The 13973-nt window shown below is 42.0% G+C and overlaps 1 protein-coding gene across 4 annotated transcripts in view; it reads left to right on the top strand.

Moving 5' to 3' along the window:
- Nucleotides 1–13973, top strand: part of LOC111529150 (synaptosomal-associated protein 23) — a 42896-nt gene that overhangs the window by 12117 nt on the left and 16806 nt on the right. For 2 of the 4 annotated variants that reach the window (XM_023195985.2, XM_023195984.2), the window contains exons 2-5: nt 7532–7630; nt 9011–9052; nt 9468–9516; nt 10762–10879. In XM_023195985.2, coding sequence (XP_023051753.1) covers nt 7574–7630; nt 9011–9052; nt 9468–9516; nt 10762–10879 — 266 coding nt within the window. In that variant the 5' untranslated portion in view covers nt 7532–7573. The remainder of the gene's footprint in view (nt 1–7531; nt 7631–9010; nt 9053–9467; nt 9517–10761; nt 10880–13973) is intronic. The other 2 variants (XM_023195987.2, XM_023195986.2) reach the window with 2 other exon arrangements.

The raw sequence follows: 13973 nt of genomic DNA, 5'->3' as shown, positions 1-13973 counted from the left end.
TGGAATTTGAATTCTGGAGTTCCCACTCACCCACTCTGCTATCCTGCTGTAAACAGAAGTTTCCTCTTGTTGCAGATGCATTGGTTACCATGGAAGTAGACTTCTATCAAAATAAGCCAAAGAGAATGCTGAACTTAAAAGTATAATAATAAACCCTTTGAGTGTAACTCATTGAGGAGCTTTATTGTGATTAATTTTCAGAGAACAAATAAGTCAGGAAACTAATTTGGTAGAATATTTTAGCTGCAAAGTCCTTGTTTACCTGTATAAAAATAATTATCTTATAAAATCATTCTTTGCAAGACCCTGTGAAATTGATGGTGATTTTTTTTTTTTTTTTTTAGACAGTCTCGCTCTGTTGCCCAACCTCCGCCTCCCAGGCTCAAGCCAGAGACGTGCACTACCGCACTGGGCTAATTTTTATATTTTCTTTTTAGTAGAGATGGGGTTTCACCATATTGGTCAGTCTGGTCTTGAACTACTGGCCTCAAGTGATCCACCCACCTCTGCTTCCCACAGTGCTGGGATTACAGGCGTGAGCCACCTGCACCTGGTCTGATGGTGATTTAAGTGCTGTTTCTTCATTACTTCTCCAGTAGCTCTCCAGTTTTATAAATGAAGCCACATGGATCTTTCAAGGCCTTATTTGAATTCCAGGGCCTTTTTTCTGTGTATTTCTTTTCAAGAAGCTTATTTACTTTTCCTTTCTTCTTTTCTTCTCTTAGTCTTTTACTTCCTTTCTGCTTGCCTTTTTTTTTTTTTCTAAGACAGAGTCTTGCTGTTGCCCAGGCTGAAGTACAGTGATCTCGGCTCACTGCAACCTTCGCCTCTCGGGTTCAAGCAACTCTCCTGTCTCAGCCTCCTGAGTAGCTGGGATTACAGGCATGCATCACTACACCTGGCTACTTTTTTTATTTTTAGTACAGACAGGGTTTCACCATGTTGGCCAGGCTGGTCTCGAACTCCTGACCTCAGGCGATCCGCCCACCTTGGCCTCCCAGAGTGCTGGGACTACAGGCGTGAGCCACCACACCCGGAGAGGGGACTGCTTTCTTGTTGTCTTCTCCTTCCCTCCCTCTGTCTTTCTTTTCTCTTTTCTTTTCTTTTCTTTTCTTTTTTCCCTTCCTTCCTTCCTTCCTTCCTTCCTTCCTTCCTTCCTTCCTTCCTTTCTTTCTCCTTCCTTCCTTCCTTCCTTCCTTTCTTTCTTTTTTTTTTTTTTTTGACAGAATTTCGCTCTTGTCGCCCAGGCTGGAGTGCAGTGGCACGATCTTGGCTCACTGCAACCTCTGCCTCCCTCCTGGGTTCAAATAATTCTCCTGCCTCAGCTTCCTGAGTAGCTGGGACTACAGGCGCCCACTATTCACACACAGCTAATTTTTCTATTTTTAGTAGAGATGGGGTTTCACCGTATTGGCAAGGCTGGTCTCGAACTCCTGACCTTGTGATCCACCCACCTCGGCTTCCCAAAGTGCTGGGATCACAGGCATGAGCCACTGTGCCCAGCCCATTTCTTTTTTTTCTTTGGGGTCTTGCTCTGTCAGGCAGGCTGGAGTGTAGTGGGGATCATGGCTCACTGCAGCCCTGAACTCCCAGGCTCAAGTGAACCTCCTAACTCAGCCTCCCAAGTAGCTGGGACTACAGGCACTAATCACCACACCTGGCTATTTTTGTTGTTACTTTTTGTGGAGACAGAGTCTTGTTGTGTTGCCTAGGCTGGTCTCAAACTAGCCTCAAACCGTTTTCCTACCTCAACCCTCAAAAGTGCCAGCGTTACAGGCATGAGCCACTGCGCCTGACCAATAGACTTCTTTCCATTTTCTAAATTAATGTAGATTATTTTTAGCTTCTGAAATACCAGAAGACAGTTGAAAACCACGATTACTCTGGTCTTTCTATTTCTCCTTCAATTTAACTGTCTTCTTTGAGTCTGTAAAGAGATGAAATCTCGGGGTCTTATAGAAAGCATCTGAAATTTTGAAATGAACCATCATACAGGGTTGCTTGGCCTATTTTCTAATATTCAGCAGTTCTCATATCATCTGTTGTTTGTTAAGGGGGCGGTGGATACAGTCAACAGAAAGACTCTTTTTTTGGAAACAGGGTCTTGCTCTGTCACCCAGTGCCATCTCCGCTCACTGCACCCTCTGCCTCCCAGGTTCAAGTGGTTCTTGTGCCTCAGCCTCCTGAGTAGCTGGGAGTACAGGCATGTGCCCCCATGCCCAGCTAATTTTTTTATTATTTGTTGAGACCGGGTCTCACTGTGCTGCCCAGGCTGGTCTTGAACTCCTGGCCTCAAGCAGTCCTCCTGCCTTGGCCTCCCAAAGTACTGGGATTACAGACGTGTGCCACCACTTCCAGCTCCAGAAAGACTCTGTATCAGACCATGAACTATACTTAATTTGCAAGTAGATCCCGACTTGAATAATTAATCTGCTCTTTACTGACTCAGTCGTCTTAGGTAAGTTACTTAAACTGAGCCTTAGTTTCTTCATCTGTAAAATAGTATAATGGAGATAATGATGTAGATAAATACTTAGTAGGGTATCTGATGCCTAAGTGGTACTCTGTGAACTTCTTTCCCTGCCTCGGTTTAAATTAGAAAAGAAAAAGGTCAAATTAGGAGTCTTTGAGTAAGCCCAAGTGAGCCATAGCCTGAGAAATAGGGTGTGAAAGCACTGAGACAAATCTTGCATTTTCCTCTCAAGGGCACACAGCATAGTGTCAGTTCCCAGCAGCACTGGAAAAATGACACAAGTATTTAATAGACTAGATTAAATCTGAGAAAAGTACATTTAATGGCATCTTTGTGTCAGCTGATGTTTTATTTTTCACCCCACCCGACCAGTTCTCTTTTCTCTAATATTCTGGGTAACCTTTTCCTGATTCTGTAAGGAAAATGTCTGCAGAGAATAATAAATATGAGCAAGGCTATGTAGCTATGTAGCTATTTTGCATGCGTGAATACTGTATTTTCTTTTTTTTTTTTTTTTTTTTTTGAGGCAAGGCCTCACTCTGTCACCCAGGTTGGAGAGCAGTGGTGCAATCAGGTTCACCACAGCCTTGTCCTCCCGGGCTCAAGCAATCCTCCCATTTAGCCCCCTGAATAGCTGGGAGGGGGCTATGTAGCTAATTCTAGGTTACATTCTCTCTGACCCATCTGAGCAAACTTACAAAGGCCAATAAGAACTTAAGGAGTATTATTCCTTATCTCTCTTTGTCCTTCCCCTTGCAATTCTACTTTGACTCTCTTACTTTCATACACAGTTGACACTTGAACAACATGGCTTGAACTGCATGGGTTCACTTATAGGTAAATTTTTTTTTCAGTACATACAATTAGCCCTCCATATCAGCAGGTTCCACATCTACAACCAAATGCAGATAGAAAATACGGTATTCGGCTAGGTACAGTAGCTTGTCCCTGTAATTCCAGGACTTTGGGAGGCCGAGGTGGGAGGATTGCTTGAGCCCAAAAGTTTGAGACCAGCCTGGATAACATAGTGAGACCTGGTCTCTATAAAACAGCTTAAAAATTAGCTTGGCATGGTGCATGCACCTGTAGTCCTAGTTCTTCAGGGGGCTAAATGGGAGGATTGCTTGAGCCCAGGAGGGAAAGGCTGTAGTGAACCTGATTGCACCACTGCTCTCCAACCTGGGGGACAGAGTGAGGCCTTGCCTCAAAAAAAAAAAAAAAAAAAGAAAGAAAGAAAGAAAGAAAAGAAAATACGGTATTCTTGCATGCAAAACTCTCGTCTACAGATGGATATACAGTTTTATATCTGCAGGTTCCTCAGGGCCAACTGGTATCCACAGGCAGTCCTGAATCCAACCCTCTGAGGGACGACCATACTATTATCTTGTGCTCAAAACCCTCAAGAATCCAGAGTAATCTTAGGCACCTGCATCCTGACGTCAGCATGCCAAACTTGGGAGATCTTTTTTTTTTTGAGATGGAATCTTGCTCTGTTGCCCGGGCTGGAGTGCAGTGGCCGGATCTCAGCTCACTGCAAGCTCCGCCTCCCGGATTTTACGCCATTCTCCTTCCTCAGCCTCCGGAGTAGCTAGGACTACAGGCGCCCGCCACCACGCCCGGCTAGTTTTTTGTATTTTTAGTAGAGACGGGGTTTCACCGTGTTAGCCAGGATGGTCTCGATCTCCTGACCTCGTGATCCGCCCGTCTCGGCCTCCCAAAGTGCTGGGATTACAGGCTTGAGCCACCGCGCCCGGCCGGGAGATCTTTATAGATATCTGTTACTTGTCTTGCGTGTTGTCTGGTCAGGGAAGAAAAAAAATATTAAGTAGAACTTCGAGTTCACACAGAAAGAGTGTGTCCTTCAGACTGACCTCATTGCAGTGTCAGGGGTGATTCTTCACGTTATCCATCTCCCAGTTACATCTGCTTTCTTTTTTATTTTAAAGAAGGCAGGACAGAGGTCAGGAGTACATTCACCCCTAACTCTGTAGTTTTGCCTTTTTTTTTTCCTAGGAAGCTAGCAAAGACTGACTTGTAATTGGCAATAATCACCTCTAGGAATAGAATTACAAAATTACATAATTTGTGATATTTGGGCTTTCTTACCCCAGAATGTCTCCCGACCCACAGGATACTATATCTGAAAACCTCACTAAGGGTGCCTTTTCCAGGCACTAATGGATTAGTGTATATTATTTTTCATATTTTTTTCTCTGTCAGGCATTGAGGAGTTATACATGACAGGAATAGGTAAGTTCAGAGCATTACTGCCTGGGAAGGGCAGGCTTTGGAGAGGTATCTCGGTTGGGACTTTAGGAAGTGATGGAGAAGCATAAGGCTACCTGGGCAGATGTGGGGTATTATAGAAAGGAAAGGTGTGCAAAAATGTGGAGGTGAGAGGGTTCAAAAAAGAATCTCCATTTTCTTTCTGTAGTTGTAAATAGGAAAGAGTGACAAAAGAACAGTAGCGTGGACATGTGTATGTATGATAAAGCTTAAGACTCAAACAATTAGCAAATCAATAAAATACATGGTTCCTTTTACGCTTGTATCTAATGAATGATATCTTTATGTCTTGATTATATCTTAGTGTGGAAACTTGCCTGAACCACAGTCTATGGCAAGCAAGATAGAAATCTAAATTTGGAACTTAAAATTCTTTTTTTCATGAGCACTAATAACTTTAATCAAGGCTCAAAATCTTTTTTTTTTTTTTTTTTTTGAGACAGAGTCTCACTTTGTTGCCCAGTGGCGCGATCTTGGCTGACTGCAACCTCTGCCTCCCAGGTTCAAGCAATTCTCCTGCCTCAGCCTCCCAGGTAGCTGTGATTACAGGTGCTCACCACCACCTCCGGCTAATTTTTGTATTTTTAGTAGAGACGGGGTTTTACCATGTTGGTCAAGCTGGCCTCGATCTCCTAACCTCATGATCCACCCACCTCGGCCTCCCAAAGTGCTGGGATTACAGGCATGAGCCACCATGCCTGGCCCTCAGAATCTTAAACCATAAAGCAGTTATGACAGTAGAATTATAAACAGGGCTGGGCACAGTGGCTCAGGCTGGGCACAGTGGCTCATGCCTGTAATCTTGGCAGTTTGGGAGGCTGAGGTCTGGAGTTCGAGATCAGCCTGGCCAACATGGTGAAACCCCATTTCTACTAAAAATACAAAAATTATCAGGGCGTGGTGGTGCATGCCTGTAATCCCAGCTCCTTGAGAGGCTGAGGCAGGAGAGTTGCTTGAACCCAGGATGTGGAAGTTGCAGTGAGTCAAGGTTGCACCACTGAACTCCAGCCTGGGCAATAGAGTGAGACTCCATCTCAAAAAAAATAATAATAAAATGATAGTAGTGGTTCAACTAAAAACGACTGAAAATATTATTATTATTTTTTTTTTTTTTAATTTTTTTAAGATAGGGTCTTGCTCTGTCACCCAGGCTGGAGTGCAGTGCCATGATCTTGACTTACTTCAGCCTCAACCTCCTGGACTCAAGCAATCCGCCCACCTCGGCCCCCCCAGTAGCTGGACTACAGGTGTGCGCCACCATGCCCGGCTAATTTTTGTATTTTTGGTAGAGACGGGGTTTTGCCATGTTGCCCAGGCTGAACTACAACTCCTGAGATCAAGCCATCCACTCACCTTAGCCTCCAAAAGTGCTAGGATTCCAGTCATGAGCTACCACGCCCAGCCAAAAGTGACTGAAAAGATTTGTATGTGATCATATCATACACTTGCAATAGCAGTTTTAGGTTTGTGGCTCTAGTGATTCTTTGCAGGCTTTGTGCTACTGTTATATGCAGCTTTGTTTCTAAGAGCCAAGTAAATACTTTGAGAGTACACCCTGTTTTTCTACTTATTTGTTCATTCAGCTATTTTTGGAGTATCTACTGTCAGATCCTATTAGGTGTTAGAGATACAAAGATAAAATCTCTGCCTTCCAAGAATTCAGTACAGTACATTCTTGGGGGAATTCGGTTTTCTGCTTATCAAAGGGTGTATCCATGGCAAGGTTTCTCACCTCAAATTGACATTTTGGGTCAGATTATTCTTTGCTGGAGGGCTTTCCTGAAGAGTGTTATAGGAGATTAAACGGCTTCCCTGCCTTTACCTACTAGGTGCCAGTAACCAGCACCATCACCTGGCCCAAGTTGTGACAATCAAGCATCTCCAGACATTGCCAGATTCCTGGGGGCAAATCTGTAGTAAGAACCAGAGTTTATCTGTGTCATTGACAGTGAGCTTTGGTAAATGAGTTTTGAGAAAATTCATACAAAGCTAGCAAATGTAACAAAGAAAGAACCTAGATCCGTTGCACAATGCTTGTTATTACTCCACATGACTTCTCAAAGAGGAATTAGATAACAGCCATGCTGAGTAACACCTACAAAATGTTTTATTTTTTAGCTTGGATGTCTATGAGATATCTGAGTTACTATGTGTAGGAGAATAATTGTTTGGTTTCTTAGGGACTCCACTAAAACAACAAACAGTATAAGCCATTGGAGAGGAAGAGTCTAATGCATAATAAAAACCTTAGTTTTTTCTGAGCTGTTTGTACCAGCATTTCCCTTTTCTTGTTAAGAGTGAAAGTATTTTCTCCAGTGAGTAACCGGGACAACTGGCATATTTAGAAAAGTCTCCTGTGTTCTTCAGGCATGTAACTTAAAATTTTGTTACTTTACTAAATTGGACTTTTCTTCACTTAACTGCTTTTCCATGTTCAGACAACACGTGAAGAACATTGAACAACCAAAAATTCATTTTAATAGTCTTTTAACGCTTGTCTTCCAGTAATGCCTTGCTTCTCAAAGTAAAGGATCCACTTTCCTGTTGGCAAGAGTACTTCCCTAGAAGTCCTAAAACCTGTATTTTAGGTTCACCCTTGGCACCCTTATTAAACATTCATTTAGCCTCTCTCGGTCTTGATTTCTTTACTTGTGGTAAACTAATAGATATAGAAAGAGGTTCTTTTATCCTGTTTTCCTGATAAGTTCCTAAATTCCATAAATCTACACTTTTTGCTCGTACACACTTTTATATATCCTTATTCTTATACAGTGTCCACAGTTCCATTTCTGTGCCTAATAGTTTTGATTCATCATGGATAATCTGTCATCAGAAGAAATTCAACTGAGAGCTCACCAGATTACTGATGAGGTAAATGTTTTACCTAAAATAAGTAAATAATTCTATTTCAGTTTTCATATTGGAGGGGTGAGAGGGCCTTCTTAGGGACCATTTTGGCCTCTTCCTAGTCCATTAATATCAAGTAACACATTTGCCCCTTAGTGCCATTGCTGGTTTTTATTTTCTTAAAGTGAAAACAATTTGTATGATGTTTATTTTTTAGGTACTTATTACTTAAGTGCAACAAAGATACTCTATTATGTATTTGAGAAATGCTAGACTTCTATTTAACAATTTCCTAATATCTGTAATTTACTTAGATTTCTACCTACATTAAATTTTTATGACTATAAAATTTTTATTCCCATGAACTTCACCGTCCAAATATTCTCTCTTTTTTAAAAAAACTTTTTCTTTCAACATCACACTGGAAGTCCTTACACATTTTCTCTTAAGGAGCACTTGAAAATAACTAAAAATGTAGTGATCAACTTACTTTTTTTTTTTTTGAGACAGAGTCTCACTCTATTGCCCAGGCTGCAGTGCAGTGACGCGATCTCGGCTCACTGCAACCTCTGCCTCCTGTGTTCATCAAGCGATTCTCCTGCCTCAGCTTCCTGGGTAGCTGGAATTACAGGCATGTGCCACCATGCCCAGCTAATTTTTGTAGTTTTTTTTTTTTTTTTTTCCTGAGACGGAGTCTCGCTCTGTCGCCCGGGCTGGAGTGCACTGGCCGGATCTCAGCTCACTGCAAGCTCCGCCTCCCGGGTTCACGCCATTCTCCTGCCTCAGCCTCCCCAGTAGCTGGGACTACAGGCGCCCGCCACCTCGCCCGGCTAGTTTTTTGTACTTTTTTTTAGTAGAGACGGGGTTTCACCGTGTTAGCCAGGATGGTCTCGATCTCCTGACCTCGTGATCCGCCCGTCTCGGCCTCCCAAAGTGCTGGGATTACAGGCTTGAGCCACCGCGCCCGGCCTAATTTTTGTAGTTTTAGTAGAGATGGGGTTTCACCATGTTGGGCAGACTGGTCTTGAACTCCTGACCTCTTGATCCACCCACCTCAGCCTCCCAAAGTGCTGGGATTATAGTCATGAGCCACCACACCCGGCCATTGTTTTGTTTCAAAGGAAGGGATAGGCTGGCAATTCTTTTTGTTTTTTCCTTTAATGGAGACAGTCTTTCCATTGGGCTATGTTGCCTGGGCTGGTCTTGAGCTCTGGTACTCAAGAAATCCTCCTGCCTCGGCCTCCCAAAGTGCTGGGATTATAGGCATGAGCCACTGTGCCCAGCCTGAGCTGGCCATTTTTAAAGATAGAATAGCATCATGAATGTGGTCTAGATTTTTTGTTTTATGGTTTTTTTTTTTTTTTTACATATTTTGGAATGCTAAAACTCTGTGTTTTTTCCTAGTCTCTGGAAAGTACGAGGAGAATCCTGGGTTTAGCCATTGAGGTAAGAAAATGTTAGTTATCAACTTAAGTATAAAAATTTATAGGAGATATCCTAATACTTCTGGCTGGAATTAGTGTTAAAGGGTAATGTATCAATATGCTTTATTATTTGAAATTAACAGTTGCTGAAATTGTCAAATCATACACTAATGGGCCTTTTCTGTTTTTCCCTTTGACAGTATTGGAATATGACAGGGAAGATGAATTCACTATGAGTTCGTGACTTAATTATTTTGGGGGGCTACTATATTAAAGTGTGTTAGTTTAAGAATACTAGTTCTGTCTGTAGCTCTAATCCTCTAGAGCTTGGGTTTCTAAATTATTCTGTCTTGCTGTTTGACAGCTCTTGTAGGTTTTGTTTCTGTTGTTTTTGTTTTGTTTTGTTGTACTATCAGCCTTTTTCCCACTTCTTTTAGTCTCAGGATGCAGGAATCAAGACCATTACTATGCTGGATGAACAAGGGGGTGAGTTAAATTATTAGCAGAAATTCTTAATTTGACTATGATGCCGAAAAGCCCTATCAGATTAGCCACATACAAATTTCAGCCTTTGGGAGGGCGTTTCCTTTGTAAAGTAAGAATAATATGTTTACTTCTTGTCTTCTGGTTTGAATAATATCATGTTCACTGTCTATTTGGGATGACAGGCAACAATGCCCAACTGTGTATATACCAAGTATGTGTTAGGCCAGCATGGCTTATTTTGTGTATTGGTTATATGTGCCTTAGACATTATGATAGTAATGTAGCTGGGATTACAGGTACCCGCCACCACACCCAGCTAATTTTTTGTATTTTCAGTAGAGATAGGGTTTCACCTTGTTGGCGAGGTTGATCTCAAACTCTTGACCTCAAGTGATCTGTCCACCTCGGCCTCCCGAAGTGCTGGGATTATAGGCATGAGCCACCATGTCTGGGCAGACATTATGATATTCTTACATCATCCTCAGAAATCAAGTTAAGTCCTAAAACAGATCTAGATTCAGGTGTGCTTGGAAACACTTGAGTTGGCCCTGAGTAATCAGGTCTAGTTTTTATTACTCCTATAACAGCCCTCAGGTTTTGAACCTATTATAGAAATGATGGGGATTTGACTTGGTCAAAGTACCCTTAACTTGGTTGTAAGGATGATCTCTAAATAACCATCCCTTGGTCCTACTATACAAGATTTTTTTTTTTTTTTTTTTTTTTCTTTAGGGGAATCCCACTCTGTCATCCAGGTTGGAGTTCAGTGGTGCAATTGCAGTTCACTGCAACCTCCATCTGCCAGGTTCAAGTGATTCTCCTGCCTCAGCCTCCCAGGTAGCTGGGATTACAGGCACCCATCACCACACACAGCTAATTTTTGTATTTTTAGTAGAGATGGGGTTTCATCATGTTGGTCAGGCTGGTCTTGAACTCCTGACCTCAGGTGATCCGCCCACCTCGGCCTCCCAAAGTGCTGGGATCACAGGCATGAGCCACCATACCCAGCCATATACAAGCTTCTTAGAACAAATTTTCCCACAGCAAGAGGCTAGGTGCCTCAGGATCAGTACGTGAAAGATTGTTATCATGTTAAATAACTTCTAATACCTTTTGACACTGATATACTCACTGTGGGGAGTTATTGGTAGATTCAAGATTGAAGTTTACTGCTCCATAATAATAGCATTTTCTGGTTGACACTGTGAATGGAACACAAAATGTAACTTTACAACTTATTCTTAGAACAACTAAACCGCATAGAAGAAGGCTTGGACCAAATAAATAAAGACATGAGAGAGACAGAGAAGACTTTAACAGAACTCAACAAATGCTGTGGCCTTTGTGTCTGCCCATGTAATAGGTGAGTTGATAAATTAAGACAGTTTCAAAATAAATAAATGAGAGTACCCCACCTTCTCCTGCCAGCTAAGGTCAGAAGTATGACTGGGCTTAATGAGGAACTCTGTTAGATAAATCTAAGTTGTCTCTCCTTCAGGCAGATTAAGCTTTTTGTGTAAATACTGCTTGTTCACTGAAAACTGTGACTTATATTTGACCAATCCTGGGATCAAGTTCCAATTTCAATTTGTAGTGATACATGAAAAGGTTAAGAAGTATAGAGAAATGTATATCTAGATGATGGTGAGCAGGATGGAGTTACTTTCTTTTCCTTTCGAAAGGAGGAGTATTAATAAAATATTGATTTTGTGGTAGGCACATGAGGGATGGCCAAAAGAATAGAAAAGTTGGGAAAGAATGGCAAAACATAAAAAATACATAAATCTAATGTTAGATTATATGATAGTGACCAAGGCTAGGTATACAGAACTGATAAAGGTTGGGTTGGAGAGCATCTTATAGAAGAGGTAGGATATGGGTCGGGCTTTGAGTGATTAGCAGGATTTGGATGAACAGGGAGGAACAGTGAGGGCATTTCCTATGAAAGGTTCAAAATAAAGATTAACAAGGAGCTTGACTTAACTGAGCTGTGTGCTCATGTAGATGAGAAGTGGAAAGTAAGATATAAGTAGGTAGTAGAGGAACTTGAATGCCAAACTAAAGAGTTGATAGATTGGAGTGGAGTGTAAAAAGAAATGACAGTATCTGGAGATTGAATGAGTGTACTCACGGCTGAAAGGTGTTTTTTTTTCCCCCTGAGAGAGGGTCTCTGTTACTCAGGCTGGAATGCAGCGGCGTGATCACGGCTTACTTAAGCCTCTCTTTCCTGGGCACAAGAGATCCTCCCATCTTGGCCTCCCAAAGTGCTGGGATTACAGGCATGAGCCACTGCACCCAGCCAAAGTATTCTTTTTTTTTTTTTTTTGAGACGGAGTCTCACTCTGTCGCCAGGCTGGAATGCAGTGGTGCAATCTTGGCTCACTGCAACCTCTGTCTCCTGGGTTCAAGTGATTCTCCTGCCTCAGCCTCTCAAGTAGCTGGGACTACAGGCGCCCACCACCACACTCAGCTAATTTTTGTATTTTTAGTAGAGACAGGGTTTCACCATGTTGGCCAGATGGTCTTGATCTCTTGACCTCATGATCCTCCTGCCTCAGCCTCTCCAGTTGCTGGGATTACAGGTGTGAGCCACCGCATCTGGCCTCAAAATATTTATTTTTAAAGAGCTTTTTAGACATTAGTATTTCATCTAGTTCTCAACTGGTCTTGTAAATCAACAGTGGTTATATTTTTGTATTTTCAGATAAGTGTTTTATGTAACAGCATTTTTGTGCCATTTCTACTGGAGAAAGTAGAGATTAATTCCTTGTCAGTCAACTTTAGTGTTTATTTTGGCCATGAGGAGTTAAGATTTGACAGTGTTCTTCCTAGTCTTATCCATTGACTTCCTATTCTAACACAAGTCTATTGACCTGTGTTAAATAGCTTCTAATACTTTTTGACACTGACATACTCACTGTGGGGAGTTATTGGTAGTAATTGGTAGTCAACACCTTGGTTGACTAATGGAAAGTTTTTTTTTTTTTTTTTTTTTGAGACAGAGTCTTGCTCTGTCACCCAGGCTGGAGTACAGTGGTGTGATCTCGGCTCACTGCAACTTCCACCTTACAGGTTCAAGTGATTCTCCTGCCTCAGCCTCCCAAGTAGCTGGGATTACAAATGTGTGCCACCATACCCTGCTAATTTTTATATTTTTAGTAGAGACAGGCTTTCACCATGTCGGCCAGGCTGGTTTCAAACTCCTAACCTCAGGTGATCTGCCCGCCTCTGCCTCCCAAAGTGCTGGGATTACAGGCGTGAGCCACTGCTCCCGGCTGAAAGTTCATATTTTAATAACTATAACTTGTCAATCAGAGCAGATTACTTTAAGCAAACAAGTTAAAATGTACAGATTGTTTGATACAAACTCTTAGCTATGTTTTACAAAAATAATTGTACCTTTCTTTTGTGTTCCATGTACCTTCTTGGAAGAGTACAGAAGAGAGGAAGTAGATGAATTTTCTTGAGATCAGATGTTAGGAGAACAAGGAGAAAGAAGTCTCCCCTAAAATCTTAGAGCAAGATCAACTCTGAGCCATGTGTTGATAAACAGGAAGAGCATTGAATTAGACCTAAGATAGTCTAATATCATAGAAAGTGGGAAATGCAGCTACAGAGTATTAATTTTATGTCTCTTTGTGTATCCCAGCCAAGCATAGGCAAGCTTTTCTTGAAGACTGGTGGGAAACAAGGTAGAGTATGGTCCTGAATCAGCGTTCTTCAGCCTCTAACCTCAGTTGAACCCTTTCTCAGTGGATCAAGAGAAGGCACTACTTTTTTAGAGATGGCATCTCCCTCTGTCTCCCAGGCTTGAGTGCAGTGGCACCACCATAGCTCAGTGTAGCCTCAAACATCTGGGCTCAAGTGATCCACCCACCTCAGCCTACCAAGTAGCTAGGATTACAGGTGTATGCCACCATGCCCAGCTAATTTTTTAAATTTTTCGTAGATACAGGGGTCTTGCTATGTTGCCCAGGCTTGTATCAAACTCCTGGCCTCAAGAAATCCTCAGCCTCCCAAAGCACTGGGATTACAGGCTTGAGCCACTGAACCCAACTGACACTTCTTTCTTTTCTTTTTTCTGGCACTTCTTGAGAGATGGAATCAAGGGACTGCTGTAACAAAACAGTTCCCTGAAGAGAAGAAAGTATTATCTCAGTTGAAGATGTCTGATTGTAATTGCCTTTCTTCCACCTATTTCTTTCTTATACCATTGAGACCTTGGCCAGTAATGATATCTCTTATCCTCAGCTCTTCCTATCATTCTTGCCTGTGTCTTGATCTTTCTAATCTGCTAGTCTGTGTTTCCGTTAGGCTCATTATATGAATAACCATAATATGAGCTTCTTAAAGGTAGATATGAGATCTTGGTCTTTCGTATAAGGCCTAGTCTTAATACTGGCAGGAGTAGTCACAACCCAGGTCAGGTCCAGAGTTCCTTATTTGCCAGTTGAAAA

This window comes from Piliocolobus tephrosceles, unplaced genomic scaffold (assembly GCF_002776525.5).
Source record: "Piliocolobus tephrosceles isolate RC106 unplaced genomic scaffold, ASM277652v3 unscaffolded_110, whole genome shotgun sequence".
NCBI lineage: Eukaryota > Metazoa > Chordata > Mammalia > Primates > Cercopithecidae > Piliocolobus > Piliocolobus tephrosceles.
The sequence above is the reverse complement of the archived record's forward strand: the minus strand, read 5'-3'. Positions and strand labels throughout refer to the sequence as shown.